Consider the following 16,292-nt stretch of genomic DNA (forward strand, 5'->3'; position numbering starts at 1 on the left):
AAACAAGCTTAAAGTATTTAATAAAGAAGGGCAAAACTCATACACGGAAGTTGCACGCAGGAAATCAGGCAAATCAGAAAATGTCCAAAAGTCAAAAACCAGGAACAACAGGAAAACCAGGAACATGCATCTGCTACAACAAACTATGAACTGACAACTGAATGTTTGCAATGAGTCCAGTCTTATAGGGGGAAAGTTGATTGAAGAATTGTTCACAGGTGGAATGACGAGGGAGTTGGAAACAGGTGAGTGAATGGGATGGAATGAGGGAGTGGCCAGGGAGGAGACATGGTCTGTGGTGTGACAGATCATGACAATGGTGCTTCTTAGCTTTCACCTTTCTATGTTGTCAGCGTCGATGGCCATCAGCTTCTCCTGCCGCCTGTCAAGGCCCGAAAGCAGCTCCAGGTTCTGGTGGAGCTCGGCCAGGACGGGGTTCACGGCGGCGCTGTCTGCAGCCGGGGCGCCGGTCTGCGGCCAGCCGTCCTCCAGCTCGAGCCGCCGCGGGGAGGCTTGACCCGACATGTAGCGCTCAAACTCCTCCGTGGACAGGTTGAGAGACTGGGCGTCCAGCTTTTCGATGAAGGCCACGGCGGAGCACTGCGTTGATGTGACACACACACACAAAAAACATGTGGTTACAAATCTTATGATCTTATGAGCCGATATTTGTTTAACCCCCCCTCCAAACAAGCCAAATTGACTGACTTCTATGTAAACCAAGATTCATTAGCCCCCCCTCTAAATAGCCAGCCCATCCATAGCACCCCCAGTCACAATATTCTGGAGCCGTCGCTGATATACTTAAAGAACATGAAGGCGTGTACACACAGACACACACACTGACCAGGCTGGTGAAGTAGTATCCATCCTCGCCAATCATCAGCTGGCTGGGGTTGCTGTCAAAGCGTGTGATGTACTGGATGTTGGACTGAAGACGAGGCGGGTTGGCCTTCAGCACGATGTAAATGAGGGCAGGGAGGAAGTCGTCAGCAGACGACCGCTTGTTCTTGGTAATCTCGATGGCAGTCAAGATGTGCTTGCTGCAGCGCGTGATGCACACCAGCTTATCTCGGGGTTCTCTCTTGGAATCCATCTCTATGATGTCTGAGGAGGAAGTGAAGGGTTGACAGACACACATCAGCAGCTACAATGATGTGGTCTGATCACATCACCTGGACTTCAGGGACCCCCAGGACTGCTGCTCCTACCAGGACCTCTAGTATTGCTAGTACTGCTAGTTTTCTGTCGTACCAGGGCCTATAGTAGTTTCTATCCTTGAATTCAATTCACTTGATTGCAATTCACTTGCAATCAAGTGAATTGCATTCACTTGATTTAATTAGTCCTCCAGTCACAGGCCGGAATGACATGGATGGTGGTCAGGAAACTTGCAACACTTCCTACGCATATTATGCCAAATGGGGGATCCGAACATTATTTCGGGCGGGTCACATTCCCCAGATGATTAGCTAAATGTGCAACATTGTTTTCTCACTCAACAGTAAACAAACCGACATATGTGACATTTCTAAAGTTTCAATTTAATGACTTTTAAGACCTTTAACATACAGTATGACAAAATTAAGACAAGCAACACCAGCACTGTGCTGTCAGACCTGTTATTGCTTTGACCACGTTGTCAGACACCTCTGGCTGCTCCTCATCGAGAGATACAAACAGCATCTGGATGTCCACCCAGTGCAACGCCCTGGACACACACACACACACACACACACACACACACACACACACACACACACACACACACACACACACACACACACACACACACACACACACACACACAGACAAGTCTTAATCCAATATTTTTTTTATAATTAACTAAGAAAGATGAGCACACTACTCAATGTCATAACTGAGAATCAACATTCATTGATTTGCATTGTTTTAAGAGCCTTTCTCATAGTTCAAAAAATTACAAGAATGACCATGTAGCGAATATCGTTGAACTGTGTTTTTCTATAAAAGGCGACTCACCTGATCCTGTGCTGCGTTGCCAGATCTTTCTTCTCGTCGTCGCTAGTTTCTGGACAGAACACAGTCTCATACAGACGGGTCATGATGTATTTCTCCACCTGGTCCATGACTCGCTCCACACGCTCTGAATTGCCTTAGGGATCACATTATTCGACCATGTTACTGACTTATTCTATCAAACTCTCTATAGACTAGACCATATTAGATAAGGGTGACTAAGCCTAATTTATCTGTAGTACAATGATGTTTGTCGACATAAACACATTTTCAAATTAACACGTCGCGCGCAGCAACTTGAAAATCTGTTTGTCTGCAAGAAACTGCCGTTCAATTGGGAATTATTAAGATAAACAAATGCAGATAGAAATTACAGAGCGAACGTTTGTCATTATAAGACATGATGAGTGATTCTTTGCCATCATTATTTTTGAGACACATGCTTCATGGGGTGAAAACACAGCTTACCATTGGAATTGCATAGGGAACATATTCATGGTTACATTTTATGTTTTTGTTTTATCATAACGTTCCTGGGATTTAAACATGTGGGTCATGTTTATACAAGTTTATAAGTTTATACTCTATCATGGATGAAGCTTCCGAGCACTAACCTTTAAAATGGGTCATCAAGTGGTCCGACATGTTCTGGTAGAAATCTTGAACACACTCTGAGAGTTCATCTGGACCAAGGTCCTGTCAAGACAAAAGGTCACAAGGATATGAGCCATAAATACTGGTAAATCACTGTCAATTTTCTATACTATTACTATGAAGTGCATACAGACATACAGACTGACAGACATATACCGGTAGGTCAAACTAGACAGGCACAACAGTCACAAACGCACCAATTATGGGCAGTTCAATTCATTGGTCTGGTTAGTAAGTTGATTTTGTATTGAATACCAAAATTATGACCAGGTTGATTGATAAACATTTTAAATGAAATAACTTTGCGAAGACAAATTTCGCACATCCACTTCATATCTACAGGACATGACAGTGACAAATGAAGCAATCATGAACAAACATCCATGAACAAAAATCCTGCACTCGGCAGCAGCCGTTATATTCAAATTGACATGACGTTTCGGTCCCTCTGAAGTTGGAGGGTTGACCTTCATTCTTGACACTCCTGATGAAGGTCCAGAGGGTCATGTCAATTTGAATAATACCGCTGCTGAGCAAGGGCACAGTGTGGGACTTTTGTTCATAAATGTTTGTTCATGATTGCTTCAAATAGAAGAACTTGATGTAACTTCAGATGGCAAGTTTCAAATTCGCAAATAGGTGGAGTAAATGAAGTTGCATTATCGCAGAATGTAGTTTTCAGTGGTGATTGGTGAAGCCCCACTGCTGTATAAAAGTGAGGTGAGTTTAATTTATCTACAGTATGCATACAAGTTCAAAAACAATTCACAAGATTAGATTTGTCCCTTGATGTGTCTTCTATTAGAAATCCCTCAATAGTTTGTTTGCATACAATAATGAATAAGAGACCAAAGTCCCTTCAAGCTTAATTAGATGACAATGTGTTGGGCCTTGTGTAGTAAGGGTAGTGTCTGTCCTAGGTATGATTTTCTTTTGTCTGTTGATGTCTCTTCTCAAAATCACAATATTTTTCAATTATAGCAAATGAAACCTTTGTTTGCTATAGTTGAAACGTATAGTAGCCTAGTACTACCAGGAACACTGATATGCTGCCAGTACAGGGTCATTTCTGTACACTGCACCACTCCCCTGATATGATTCGTTGAGGTCTGGGGCAAAAAAATAATTTTGCTGTTGCGGGAGGTGAAAGCAGCAGAGCTAGTAAAGAGCCCTGTGGGACCCCGGTCAACTTGATTAAGTGGTTATAGTTTTGCATGAGGGCAGACCTTTTTGTTGGCCACGCTCTCGATGAAGGCCCGGCACTGCTTGTGGATCTCCCGGCCAGGCTTCTTTAGGTTCTTCAAAAAGTCCATAAAGTCCTTGGAGACCCGGTCCGTCTCCATGCTGGCCTGGCGGCTGATGGACGGGCTCGGTGTCTTGCCTTAAAATGACCCGGAGAGGAAAAAAGATAAAAAAAGATATCAACAAAACAACCCAAATAATAGATTTGGGAGAAATTCAGGAGAAATATATTTTGAGTCTGAAATCTATTCCCAGAGAGCTCCAAAAAAACCTTTCACATAGCTAGGCCTATTACAATTTATTACAGATAATTTTGAAGAGTTATTTGTTTGTTTGTCTCTGTTGGGCAGGAGGGTAAGAAAACATTGTTACAGCTATTTTATTCTACCTACATATGAAATCAATTTTACAGCTGTATTCTTACTAATTAATGGCTGTAATTTAAACATTTAAATGAACCCTATAACAAAATCAGGGTTAAGGCTAAGGCTCATGCAAACTGGACGGAGCATAAAACAAGGCTTAAGGATGTCAACTCCAAAATCCTGAACAATTTGATGGTAGATTGTTCAAGTAAGAAAAATGTACTAGTTTAAGTAATAAAAGTGATTCAAGGAAAGGGAGTGTTGCAAATATACCATTATTGTGCTTCCAACTAGTTTACTTTGAACTTACTTAGTCCTCTATGTATGAAGTGTATGTAGTGTACAGGTACAGTATCAGAAAGCAGGTCAGAGAATTAGCTTGAAAAGATGCTTTGTCTTGTCTGTCACACAACCTCACCACTAGAGGGCACTATAAGTCTGGGATCTGTGCATAGCATGATGTAAACTGCAGAGGTCTGCACTCTCTTTTTAATCCATTTTGGGCTTAGAGTATATATACAATAGAGAAGACACCCAGAGGAAATCTTGAAGCGCAATGGACATAGTGGCCGAAGAAGGTATTGCAGTTTGGTAAGGTTTTGCCCTCAAACACATGAACGCGCACTAGGCTCCGCCCACTCCAGCAACTTTCAGCCAGCTCTCTGAGCTCTGCCCCAGAGCGGAGCGCTGAGAGACAGACCGCATTAAAACCAGGAAATGCCGCATCAGGACTTTTGCTCATTACTTATTATTCTGTGTATATAAAATATAGATAATTTGTCTAATCTCTAGTTACATCAATATTGTTCTTGTAAAATAGTTGGTTTGTGACCAAGTATTAAGATTATAAAGATCGCTTATGTCATTTTGACTTCCCATTCACTTACCATAGGCTTCTGCTGTAGAACTCCCGAGTCCGAATTCTTTTTTTTTTTTTTTAAATAGCAGCTGTACATGAAATGTTAATGTTGATTTAGCATCAACATGATTATTTACCGATATAAATACATGGTTTGATAACCTACAAGTAGGCGAAAGTCATTTTCTGCCAGGCGTATGTCTCTCCATCTACCCCGTCTTCAAGCCTCCATCCCTGGGCAGAGGTTGAATGATTGACTGGTGGTCGTGGAGCTCTGTGCAGTGCCGTTTCTTTACAGTCTAAAATCAATGGTTAAATTATTCCATAACACTGAAAATGATCAATTTTCCAATTAAAATCAAATTATGGTTAAGTGTGTAAATTACATTTATTCTGTTTGGACAAAGTGCAGTTAAGAAAAGGTGGAGATCAAGGAAGAATTTCTCTATGTCACATGTGAAGTGTAAAACTGGGAATTTCACCCAAGGAATCCATGATGAAGTGCTAAGATAACCACAATAATAACCCAGATTCGTATTGATGTGCTTACCGAGATAATCAAAATGCTTTCATTTTAAACGAACCTCTGAATTAAAACATTGGGTTCTGCAAAAGTCACAGATCAAATTGCAATGATTTTTAAAATAATCTATTATTCACACTGGATAAACAACAGTGGGACTGGAATACTGTACATCCAGTTTTGAGACATATTTCCTATGCACATATATGAACCTGAATGGCATAGAATAGCCTACGCAGCATTTATTCTGCATATCAGATATTGGAATATGTTCATATTGTCTAAAGAACCAAAAACAATATCTGTCTGGTCAAGCAGTAGATCATGTACGATTTGGTATTTTTGTTAGTAATATGTCTAAAAAGTCATTGCTCATAGTGGTGCGCAAATTGGCATCACAAGTGTCAAAGTGCTCTTTTTTAAACTATATTGACATTCTTTTTCAATTACAATTTTACAATTGTGACAATATTGTCACACTTTAAATATTATTTTGTTATATAAATATATAGTTTGTATTACATTTGTTGGTTGTCTGATACATATTTAATATTTATTATATTTGCATTCATAGTGCTACAAGTGCTATGAAAAAGAACCCATCATTTATTGTATTTTGGCATTTTATTAGAGATCTGTAGCATTATTATTTAATAGTTTAGAGTGGTGCTGTGACCTTGCATTTGCCATGCAGGCTTAAAGTGTTCTTCAGAGCTAAAATTGTTCTACATTGTCATTGGTAAAGTGTATTTGTAAAATGTATGTAGCCTATATTTTCACTTTCTTCTGTGAATTAGCAAAAGTATAAAGTCCCTTTAAAAGCAAATATTCAACTGCAGCACTGCACCACACAATAACACAAGTTGGAATGAACTTCAGTTTATTGCATTAATATTATATTATATGGTGTGTAAACAGTTCATAGAGGTGTATAAAAATAACGAATTTAAAGAATCAGATACATCCATGTTCTTAATCTATTCAAAATGCTAATAATATTAGCATGTTGCATGCCAACATCGCTATGTTGGCAGCAGACTCGTCTGCTGTTTTTATCATATTATGATAAAAACAGCAGAGAGCAGACGAGTCTGCTGCCAACATAGCGATGCGCGTTCACCACGAGTAGCACGCACACGCACACACGCACGATGCTAGTTCATGTGTCGGTCGTCGCGCGTTCATGTGTTTGAGGGCAAAAATCCAGAATGCACAGGGCTCCTAAACCGGAAGGAGGAGTGGATTCGCCTCATGCGCTTCTGAGCAACTCAATGCAAGTGGACGGGAGGAGAACTTGGGTGTCTTCTCTATTGTATATATACTCTAAGATTTTGGGCTGAGATCAGATTCTAAAAATGTCTTCTACATCCTGACAGTTTTCTGAAAAAGCTATGTTTCTATGTCAGTGGTTCTTTGATATAAAATATATGACCGTCTCCATATATGAAGAACACGACACTGACCTCATGCTCCATTGTTCAAAGTATGTCTATGTCATTATGCGCGTATACAGGCGCCCTGACACTTTATATATAATTTGCGAGAACATAATAAACAAATGTACTCTTTTTGGCTTTGTAAAGAAAACAGGGCCGCCCGGCGTAAATGTCGGGACCTCGCTGGACCTCCAGGTGTTCCATGGTGGGCTTGGTGGGCGTGTGCGCCAGGCCCTCGGCCGTGCGCCACAGGAGGGTCACACCACACAGGTCGATCAGCGAGCCGTCCACCAGCTCCTGAAACTCGCTGTCCACCTGGACGGAAACATGAGAACATTTTGGTTGATGTTTTTGTAGACATTAACGCATAACACTGATGAACGTATATTTTACATCATTTAACGCCTGGCTTATTTGTGTGTGTGCCACGCGTGACTTCATGTGGCAGCCAAGTCTATGGACTTTTTATGTTTGCTTTAAGTATGCCCCCAATATAGATGCCCCTCACTTCACACAAGTGTGATTTTTGAGGTGCGCTATCCCCTCCTATGTCCAACTTTTACTGTGTGTGCAAACACAAACTTTGTCCTACACAAACATTAAATGTCATTGACAATGAATGGACAATTTTGAGTGTTCGTATAAACACAAACATTGCGTAACATAAACATTGAAGACGAAGGTGAGGACGCAAATTCTGATTGGCCGGAATGAGATGATGTATGATGATGAACGGCCCTCACTTCACACGGGTGTGATTTTATTACAATATAACTAAAATGGAAAACAACTCAACACAATGATATAAGCCTAGCTGATATTAACCCCATGAACCCCCAGATCATTCCTATTCTGGCCACAAGGGTCCGCCCTGAAACTGGGAGGTCGGGGGTTCGATCCCCGGCCGGGTCATACCAAAGACTGTAAAAATGGGACCCAATGCCTCCCTGCTTGGCACTCAGCATCAAAAGGGTTGGATTGTGGGGTCAAATCTACTAATCAAATGATTCCCAAGCGTGGCACGGCTGCAGCTCACCGCTCCTTGGCCGCTCCAAGAGATGGGTCAAATGCGGAGAACAAATTTCACTGCGGTAACGTGTGTGACAAATCGTATAACTTTGACTTTGACTTCTGGGAATGTCACAATATGCGAACAAACAAGCCAAAGGATTTTGTGTAGAGGGGAAAGGGGGAGGGGACAAAATTATGATAGACCCCCGGAGGACCCCAGTCAGTTAAGTATAGGGTTTAAATTAAAGCAACATGCTAATATCAAATGTAAACGTCTAAAAACTATCATCTACATTACAGGACAGTTATGTTCAGACAAGCTGAAGTCTGTTTCATTCATTTATGTCAATTTAATGAATCCATAATCGTCCTCATCATTGCTTTATTTACATCAGTGCTGCAGTCAAATAACATCACATAAATCAGCGAGCGGAGCAACACCTTCATTAATATTATGTGATCTTCTACCAGGGTCATACATATGTTCCAAAATCCAAAGCAGACTTTATTGCAAACTTTATTCTCTTTGGATTCTGATCTCAGCGCAGCACCTGGTTATTAGTGAGTGGATGTGCACCGTGTGTGCTTTCTTTTTTGTTTCTTTATTTATGTATGAAACAATAATGTTTGAATAATTTGTGTGTGCACGTGTACGTACACTGTTATGTTGTGAACATGTATAATGTATATAATCCTCACCCGCTTCCCCCGTTGCCGAGCCGAGCCTGCCTCCCGGACGGTGAAGGCGCTGCCGCACACCGAGATCTCCCTCCACGCGCCGAGCTCGGCGTCCTGAGTGAAGCCATGCAGCGGGTGCATCACCAGCACGCCGTTGGTGGTCAGTCCGTCCATCCGTCCATCAGGCGTCTTCCATGTAACTGGGTTGTGCTACAGGGGGAGGAAGACAAGTGGTGAAATAATCCTCAGATTATTTTACTGCTGTCGGGAGGAAACCACCTAACTCCATAAAAAATATTATTGAACCAATGAAAAGTAGTAAAAAAGGACAAAACCTCTTAACTCCATTGGACCTGTCTGCTAAGCTAAAGCAACTAACTGCACCACCTCTCCCCCTCTCATGCAAGTAATTGACAATATATAAAGTCACAACACCAACTTGGATGAGGCAGTATTGCTTCGTTTTCAAAATATAAGGTTTTCTTCATTTCCTGAATAATGTATATTTCTCATTTCCTGAAAATTTTGGAGTTAGGTGGTTTATTCCCGACAGCAGTAGTACAAAAGTACCAGCATCCAAATATGTGTATACTTATAGTAAGTAAAAGTACCACACTTTCTCAAAATAGCAGTCAGATTTAACAACACGTCACATTGCAACGCAATGTGATTGCCTATTGCTGAGGTATTCATTTTGAATGCATTTTGTTCATAATGGATCATTCAATTAATCAGTTATTAATTAAGTTATGAATCCCTGCACACGCAGTCACACACAGATACAATCGTGTATGAGACGTTCCATCTGACATTCCATAACCTACACCCAGGAAGATGTTCTTGGAGGAGTCGAAGCCGGCGGCGTAGATGCGTGCAGAGTAGGGTGGGCTCCTCTGGCAGATGATGCGGCAGGCGAAGCGCGAGATTTTGCTGTCACCACCCTGCACTGTGTCCGTCACCACAAAGTCAATGGGACTCTCCGCGGACCGACCGATCTGTTATAGACAAACACACAAGGGGTTGCACAGTACTTACAGCTTGTGTACTGTTTTCTTTTGCTTTGATTTGTTGTATTTGTTGTTTATGTTGTAGGTGATCAGCAATGCCGGTAACCAGTGTAAAAAATAAGTGTATATGTATATCTGAATAATTGTAACTGTATGAAAAGGTGTCATATCATCCCATGAGGGATGGGCCACGAGGTGGCATGACACTTAAATAAAATAATTCATTCATTCATACACTGTATTAATATAACCACTTGGGCCCTAGTGTCCCTATTTTGGGCATGTCATTATATAGCAGGACACTTATCTCTCATCTATGAATCAGGAGAGAGAACCCCACAAACACCATTCTTACATAGTTTACAATTTTGTCTGCTCATTGTTTGGTGAAAATATACGTGCTGAAAAAATATCAGAATACAGCATACATAGATCAGATCCAATCCAATCCAATCCAATCCAATCCAATCCAATCCAAACCAAACCAAACCAAACCAATCCACTTTATTTAGTAAAGTACAGAGAGCAGAGCATGTTTATTAATCAATCGATTGTGTTCTAATTGGATCAGTAGTCACTAACGTAGTGTACGTATATACCTTAATTTATTTATCGGTCATATTATCAATAGAATGTTAGTGTTTTGGAAGTTACTTGGGGGCCCTCTTGCAACAATGTTCTCGCGGCCCACAGGTTGCAAATCGCTATATAATACTAGTGCTAAATATAATGTATGATGTGCAATGGATCGTACAGACCTGAAACATGTCCGTGTCGCTGTCAGGAGCGTATTGCACCACGGCCATGGAGACTGAGGAGACAGTGTAGGATATGCTGTGCTGGTCTATGATGCTGATCGCCTATATGGAACACAGAGAAGTTCACAAAGGACTTAACAACCTCATTACTTAAAGTAATGGGCCGGGACACTAGCTCTATAAAATAAATTAAGTATATATTAAAAAAATAAAAAAATAAAGAGCATTACTATATTGCAATTTTGACATTTTCCAAACAATTGAAATGTTTTCCAGAAAAACGTCAATAATAGTTAAAATAGCATATCTACGCTTGTAGATCAATAGATTTGAAATAGGGTTAATTTATAGTAGTGGAGTGGAGTGAAAAGTACAATGAATGTGTCTTGTAGGGGAGTCAAGTATACACAAATACACTTTATAAATACTTGTTTTTTGTACAGATACAAAAAAAATACCTAGTACTCTAGCCACTGTAGTCCCAGGAGTCCTTGAGGGGGTTCCAGGGTCCCCCAGGTAAATGATAGTCAGGAACCAAATCAACCAGTATGACTCTGGGGGCCCCATTTTGTTATTTCCAGGTCTTACGTTGAAATCAAGTAATAACACCACCATCTTATGTGCAATCGTTATTTTACAAGTCATGCTGAACTCAAACACTTAAGACTCTCCAGCATATTTAACTCCTGGGGGAGTGTTCATGTCAGTAGGATCTACAAGCTTCAATGAGTTTTTGAGCTTTTTGAGTATAAAATAGGGCTTAAATGTTTAATGACCAATAATGATTTGCCTCTAACATGGTGTGTGAATCTGAAGTGGCCATGCTGCATTTATATACTAAAAAGTATTGTTATGATGCTAATACTTTTGAACTTTTTGGTATTTGTTACTTTTACTAGAATCCCAAATCTGTGAGTGCTTCTTCACCAGTGTCTGTACCTTAGCTGCCTGTCGGTTGCAGTCCATGTGTACAGTGCTTGGTTTCACACCGTTGGCCGTGAGTCTCTGGCACAAAGCCAAGTCGCTTTTCATCCTGGCCTCGTGCCCGCTGGGCAGGAAGCCGTACCTGCGAACAGAAGTTTGCAGTAAACATTTTACCCATGGTGGCTGATAAACCAACAAGTTAATTCTGATCCATGCCTCTTGCCCTTGAACTAGCTATCTGTCTCTACATTACACAATTCCCACTAATATCACTGTCGGGTATAAACCTGTACTTGCCAATAATACAAATACAAAATTATATAGTTATTATTAAGTCATAAGCTCTTGTCAACAACGAACAGACAAACTAAACTACTTTCACTAGTGAAAACAGTCAATCAACAAGTTCACAATGCTTCACACTGTGACACCATGTGAGCTTGAAGATTGGCTATTTTCTCTACTTTTTCCCCATGTTTGTATGACAATGACAGCAATTAATGTAAAACCAATACGCTACATTTCTTTGCTTGAGCAGACTTTGTTTAAAGCAACACCACTGTTACCTGCAACCAATGGCATGATTGGAGTAAGTTCACTTTGTTTTATTATTACTTGCGCAAGCAGAGCGCGCAAGTACTAGTTTCGCCCAGGACGCGTATGCACCGTCCCAGCACTTTTGATGCCTATGCACCGTCCCAGAACTTTTGATGCGTATGCACCGTCCCAGCAAATGACGTAATGACTACTTGTGTCTGATACGGTAGTGGTGCCAGATTACATACATACATATATACATAGGAGCATTACCTTTAATCCTCCCGACACTAAGACATATCGTCATTACGTCACCACCATCGAAAACCAATGGTTTTATCAGGATCAACTAGTCATTACGTAATTTTGCTGGGACGGTGCATACGCATCGAAGATGCTGGGACGGTGCATACGGCGCGCAAAGTAACCACAGTATACCGCTAATCAATTTACAAATTACATATACATAGAGGCAGTTCCTTTAATCTCAGTCTAGATGAGAGGGTGTGTCCCGGTAGAAAGGTGACACATGTGCATAATCTCTATATATGGCTATGCAGCTACTGTATTGGAAAGAAGTTGGGTCGCTTCCTTACTTCATGTGTTACCAATTATTCTAATGAATGCTCTGTTCCATTTAGTGCACAGTGGATGTCAAACTTTTACATTTTGGAAACAATTGGCAGCACCACCTGATGGTAGCTGGACCACATTTTGTTTCCCCCTGGTGTAGCAGAGTGCTTCCAGTGAGCCAACATGCACTATATCAGCACCCTGACACTGTTTGACCAGAATGGAACAGAAACTTAATTAGTATAATTGGCAAGACAAAGACCTGTGAATGAAATTGAGGAGGCCAATTTCGTTGCAATATGGCTGCTGTGCATATAACCCATTCAATGAATATGAATACATTAATGGTTCATACCCCAGGACAATGAGCTCCCCATATTTGACTGGGCGTTCGATGGAGGCAGGTGAGGAGGAGATATTTTCTTGGTACTGTGACATTAGTGGGCTCTCCGATAGCCAAACACTCCTCTGTCGCCTGCTTCAAAGAATAGTGGTTGTTGCTGTCCTTTATGCCCCACGTAACCTACAGACATCACAAGAAAACAGCGCCCCCTGTTGGTACCCTAAACATAGGGACATACAGACACAGGGATGGACATATAGGGACATTGCTGTTCCTTGGAGTGGTTCAAAAACACATGTGAGGGTTCATTCCAAAATCCCCATCTCCCCTTAACGACTTAAGCCCTGAATATACTTCAGTGTACAGCAAAAATATCATCACAACCACAACGTTTCAAATCCGGAAGCTTGTGAGCTTGTTAATGTAAATATTTTGGAACATTTTGGACAGTTTTGAATATTACAAAAATGTTTGAAAGTGTCACTTTTATAAAACACTGATGTAGGCCAAGGTAAAACCCAACAGTATAATATTGTTATTGTTATAAATGGTTGTTACTTAAATAATAGCAACATTTTACAAATTACATACCGCAAATATCTAGCAATAAGCACTCTGTAACATCTTGCTGGATTTCATACAGAAGATTGGATAAACTGAAAATTGCAGGCAACTAAACAAGCTAAGCAATGTTGCAAATGCGGACAGAAACTTATCTGTTGGTTTCAGTGGAAGTACGTTTTTTTGTTATACTTACATTAAATTAGTACTAAAAGTTCACTGCAGCCTTTACCAGTAGCATAACGAGTTAAGGAAAAGTTGACAGAGCGATTTAGCTAGCATACAATGTTACCATTCATTCACTACTAATGTTCTTACTCACTTGGCTTTAGTATAGGATATCCAACAATGCCTGGGTAGAAGAAACTAACATATTCTCAAAAGTAAGTTGTATAGTAATTGTAACAGCTCATATACATTTGGTCAAAACCTCAAGCCTAAATGTGTGAACTGAACTGAAGTTCATGATGTGCTATATATGAGTTTCTCTCTGATTCAATCATTTACACTTCTTTGATATACAGCCTTTGTCCAAAACCCCTTTCAGCTGATTCAGTCTACAGTTCAGGTGACAATCAGCTTGATCAAAGGGTTCTCTCAAATCAAACAATTCAATTAAAAGGTAGAATGTTATATACAGTACACAGATGCCACTTGTGCAAATGTCCTCATCATTACAACATTAAATAACATTAAATAACATTATTATTTGGGCCAAGAGCATATCCCAGTAAAGCACTCGACAATTGGCAGTGTTTCCATACAAGTATGTGTATTTGTTGTCACATGCATTTAGTCAAACCTCATGTGGTTTGAGGTTTGTGTCACATCCCCTTTTAACCCAACCTTAAATAAATACATAGGATATCCACTCATATCATAAGAGGAAATAATGTTAGAGTGTTTATTATCGCATTGCAACTTGAATCAACCAATTATATATAGACTTGAGAGGATTTGAATACTGTCAGTATAATGATTAGCCAGACCAGACCTGTCTAGCCAGTCAACATACAATTTGTACACAGCACACTATGGTTTGTGGAGTTTAATTCAGAAAATATAACAAAAATTACCCTTATGGTACTTGTATAGCATTCAGTTTTTATACTTTCAAAGTTATATTAATGATCCAGATTGTAATTGTATAGGTCCATTTACTGTAAGCCCATTCATCACAAGTACAGGTGACAAGTGTAAATCACAGATCAGATGAACACATTTTTGGATGTGATGTGTTGTTGAGTCAGAACCACAGCCACTTTGATACCAAATGAATACAACTGGAATGCACAGGAATTATACAAACTTGGAACTTTGGATCTTGGTCACAATGTTGCACGGGAAACACAAACAATATAAGAAAAGGAGGACTTGCTGGAAATTGAACTAAATACAAATTTAGCACCATAATCTTAATACCGTATTAATCAATTTGTCTAAATCAAGGTATATGCGGGTGTCATGCCTTTGGTTGCCTGGTATAGGCCAACATCAGTGTTTTGTACTTGGTGCGGGCAGCAACCAATGGAGCCAATGGAGCGAGCGGAAAATGGGGGAGACGTGAACATCTTGGCGGGATGCCAGTAAGGAGGGAGTTGCTGTACAGTAGTCGAGCTTTGAGATGACTTGAGGCCTGGGTAAGGAGTTGGGCAGACTCCTGGGTATAATCCTTTACAGAGTGTAAACCTACAGGAGTGAGTGACATGAAGGACAGTTCACTGATCAGGAGGACAACAGCCAGACTCTTGGCAGTTGGAACAGAAGCCACCATGGGGAGTTGAGTAAGTGCATCTGTATCTGAGTGACTATACTAGAGGAATTAGTCTGGGAATCAGAAGGTTGCCGGTTCTTCTACCCTCAACTCAACCAGTATACTGTATGTGTTTAAGTGTCCTTGAGCAAGACACTTACAGTAAGTACAGTAACCCTTGACAGCTTCCTCATATGTGCTCATCAATGACCATATCGGTATCAGCAGCCATTAGCTGGGTGAGGCTGTAAAAACAATGTCCCCTCCCCTATGGGTCCTGAAAAGACATTTTATGTGTTCTTATATCCTGCCACCTTCTGATGATCATAAACGGCTCCTTAACCCTATGTGTGCTCGCATGCCCGCATGAACACAAAAAAGACAGAGATAGAGAGTGAGAGAGATAGACAAACACGCGCGCACGCACGCGCGAGCACACACACACACACACACACACACACATGACACGCGTATGTGCATACACACGCACTCAGAGAGGAGCTCACGCACTCCCTTCTCTTCGCAGTAACCCCATTGTTGTTTTATGCAAACCGTCTAGAGCTGGATAGGACACACGCACAGTCTTATGCAAATAGGCCTGTGTGTCTGTGTGTGTGTGTTTGTGTAACCTGTACTGTAAAGGGTTGCAGCGTTCCTCCACTTAAAACCCTCACTGAGCAAAATGCAGATGAGCCTCCGTGGAGTCTCCCATCACACTTCTTTCTTGTTTTGGTTTTTTTTCAGATCTCCATATTAGCATCCTTTTTAAATAAACCCGAAGAGAGACAATCCCAGAGATAAGCGAGCGGTTCTGTTCAACTCGGTGAGTCACACATGTACACTCTAAAAAGGTCATTTATAATATATCCAGAAATAAGGTTACATATTAGTCATACATAGTAAAATCCTCAATGTGCACATACTGTACATATACACAGTAGCTTGGATGTCCTTTCCGGTTTCATTCATAGACACCGGAGCTACTGTGTATGTACAAAGTTACATACAGAGTGGCAGGTTTTGCAACTTTGACAAGTGGCAAAATGGCACGTTTGCCACTTTGGGAGCTA

General features: G+C 40.8%; 2 protein-coding genes across 2 annotated transcripts; both read right to left on the bottom strand.

Moving 5' to 3' along the window:
- Positions 1–333: 333 nt before the first annotated feature.
- LOC308327634 (rab5 GDP/GTP exchange factor-like) lies at positions 334–5,212 on the bottom strand (the record flags this gene model as incomplete). The annotated part of the gene is made up of 7 exons (XM_080781155.1): positions 5,147–5,212; positions 3,879–4,033; positions 2,613–2,694; positions 2,002–2,134; positions 1,620–1,711; positions 848–1,107; positions 334–600 (listed from the first exon to the last, which is right to left on the bottom strand). Exons 2-7 carry the CDS (start codon positions 3,993–3,995, stop codon positions 334–336), a joined length of 951 nt encoding a protein of 316 aa, XP_080637281.1. The 5' UTR covers positions 3,996–4,033; positions 5,147–5,212.
- A 1,451-nt stretch (positions 5,213–6,663) lies between these two features.
- Positions 6,664–12,593, bottom strand: LOC308327635 (E3 ubiquitin-protein ligase pellino homolog 1-like; the record flags this gene model as incomplete). The annotated part of the gene is made up of 7 exons (XM_080781156.1): positions 6,664–6,687; positions 7,267–7,392; positions 8,788–8,976; positions 9,591–9,761; positions 10,532–10,633; positions 11,471–11,597; positions 12,589–12,593. The coding sequence occupies 7 exons, from the start codon at positions 12,591–12,593 to the stop codon at positions 6,664–6,666; spliced, it is 744 nt and encodes a 247-aa protein (XP_080637282.1).
- Positions 12,594–16,292: the final 3,699 nt, after the last annotated feature.

The sequence above is a fragment of the Protomyctophum bolini genome (genome assembly GCF_963924005.1).
Source record: "Protomyctophum bolini genome assembly, chromosome: 13".
Classification (NCBI taxonomy): domain Eukaryota; kingdom Metazoa; phylum Chordata; class Actinopteri; order Myctophiformes; family Myctophidae; genus Protomyctophum; species Protomyctophum bolini.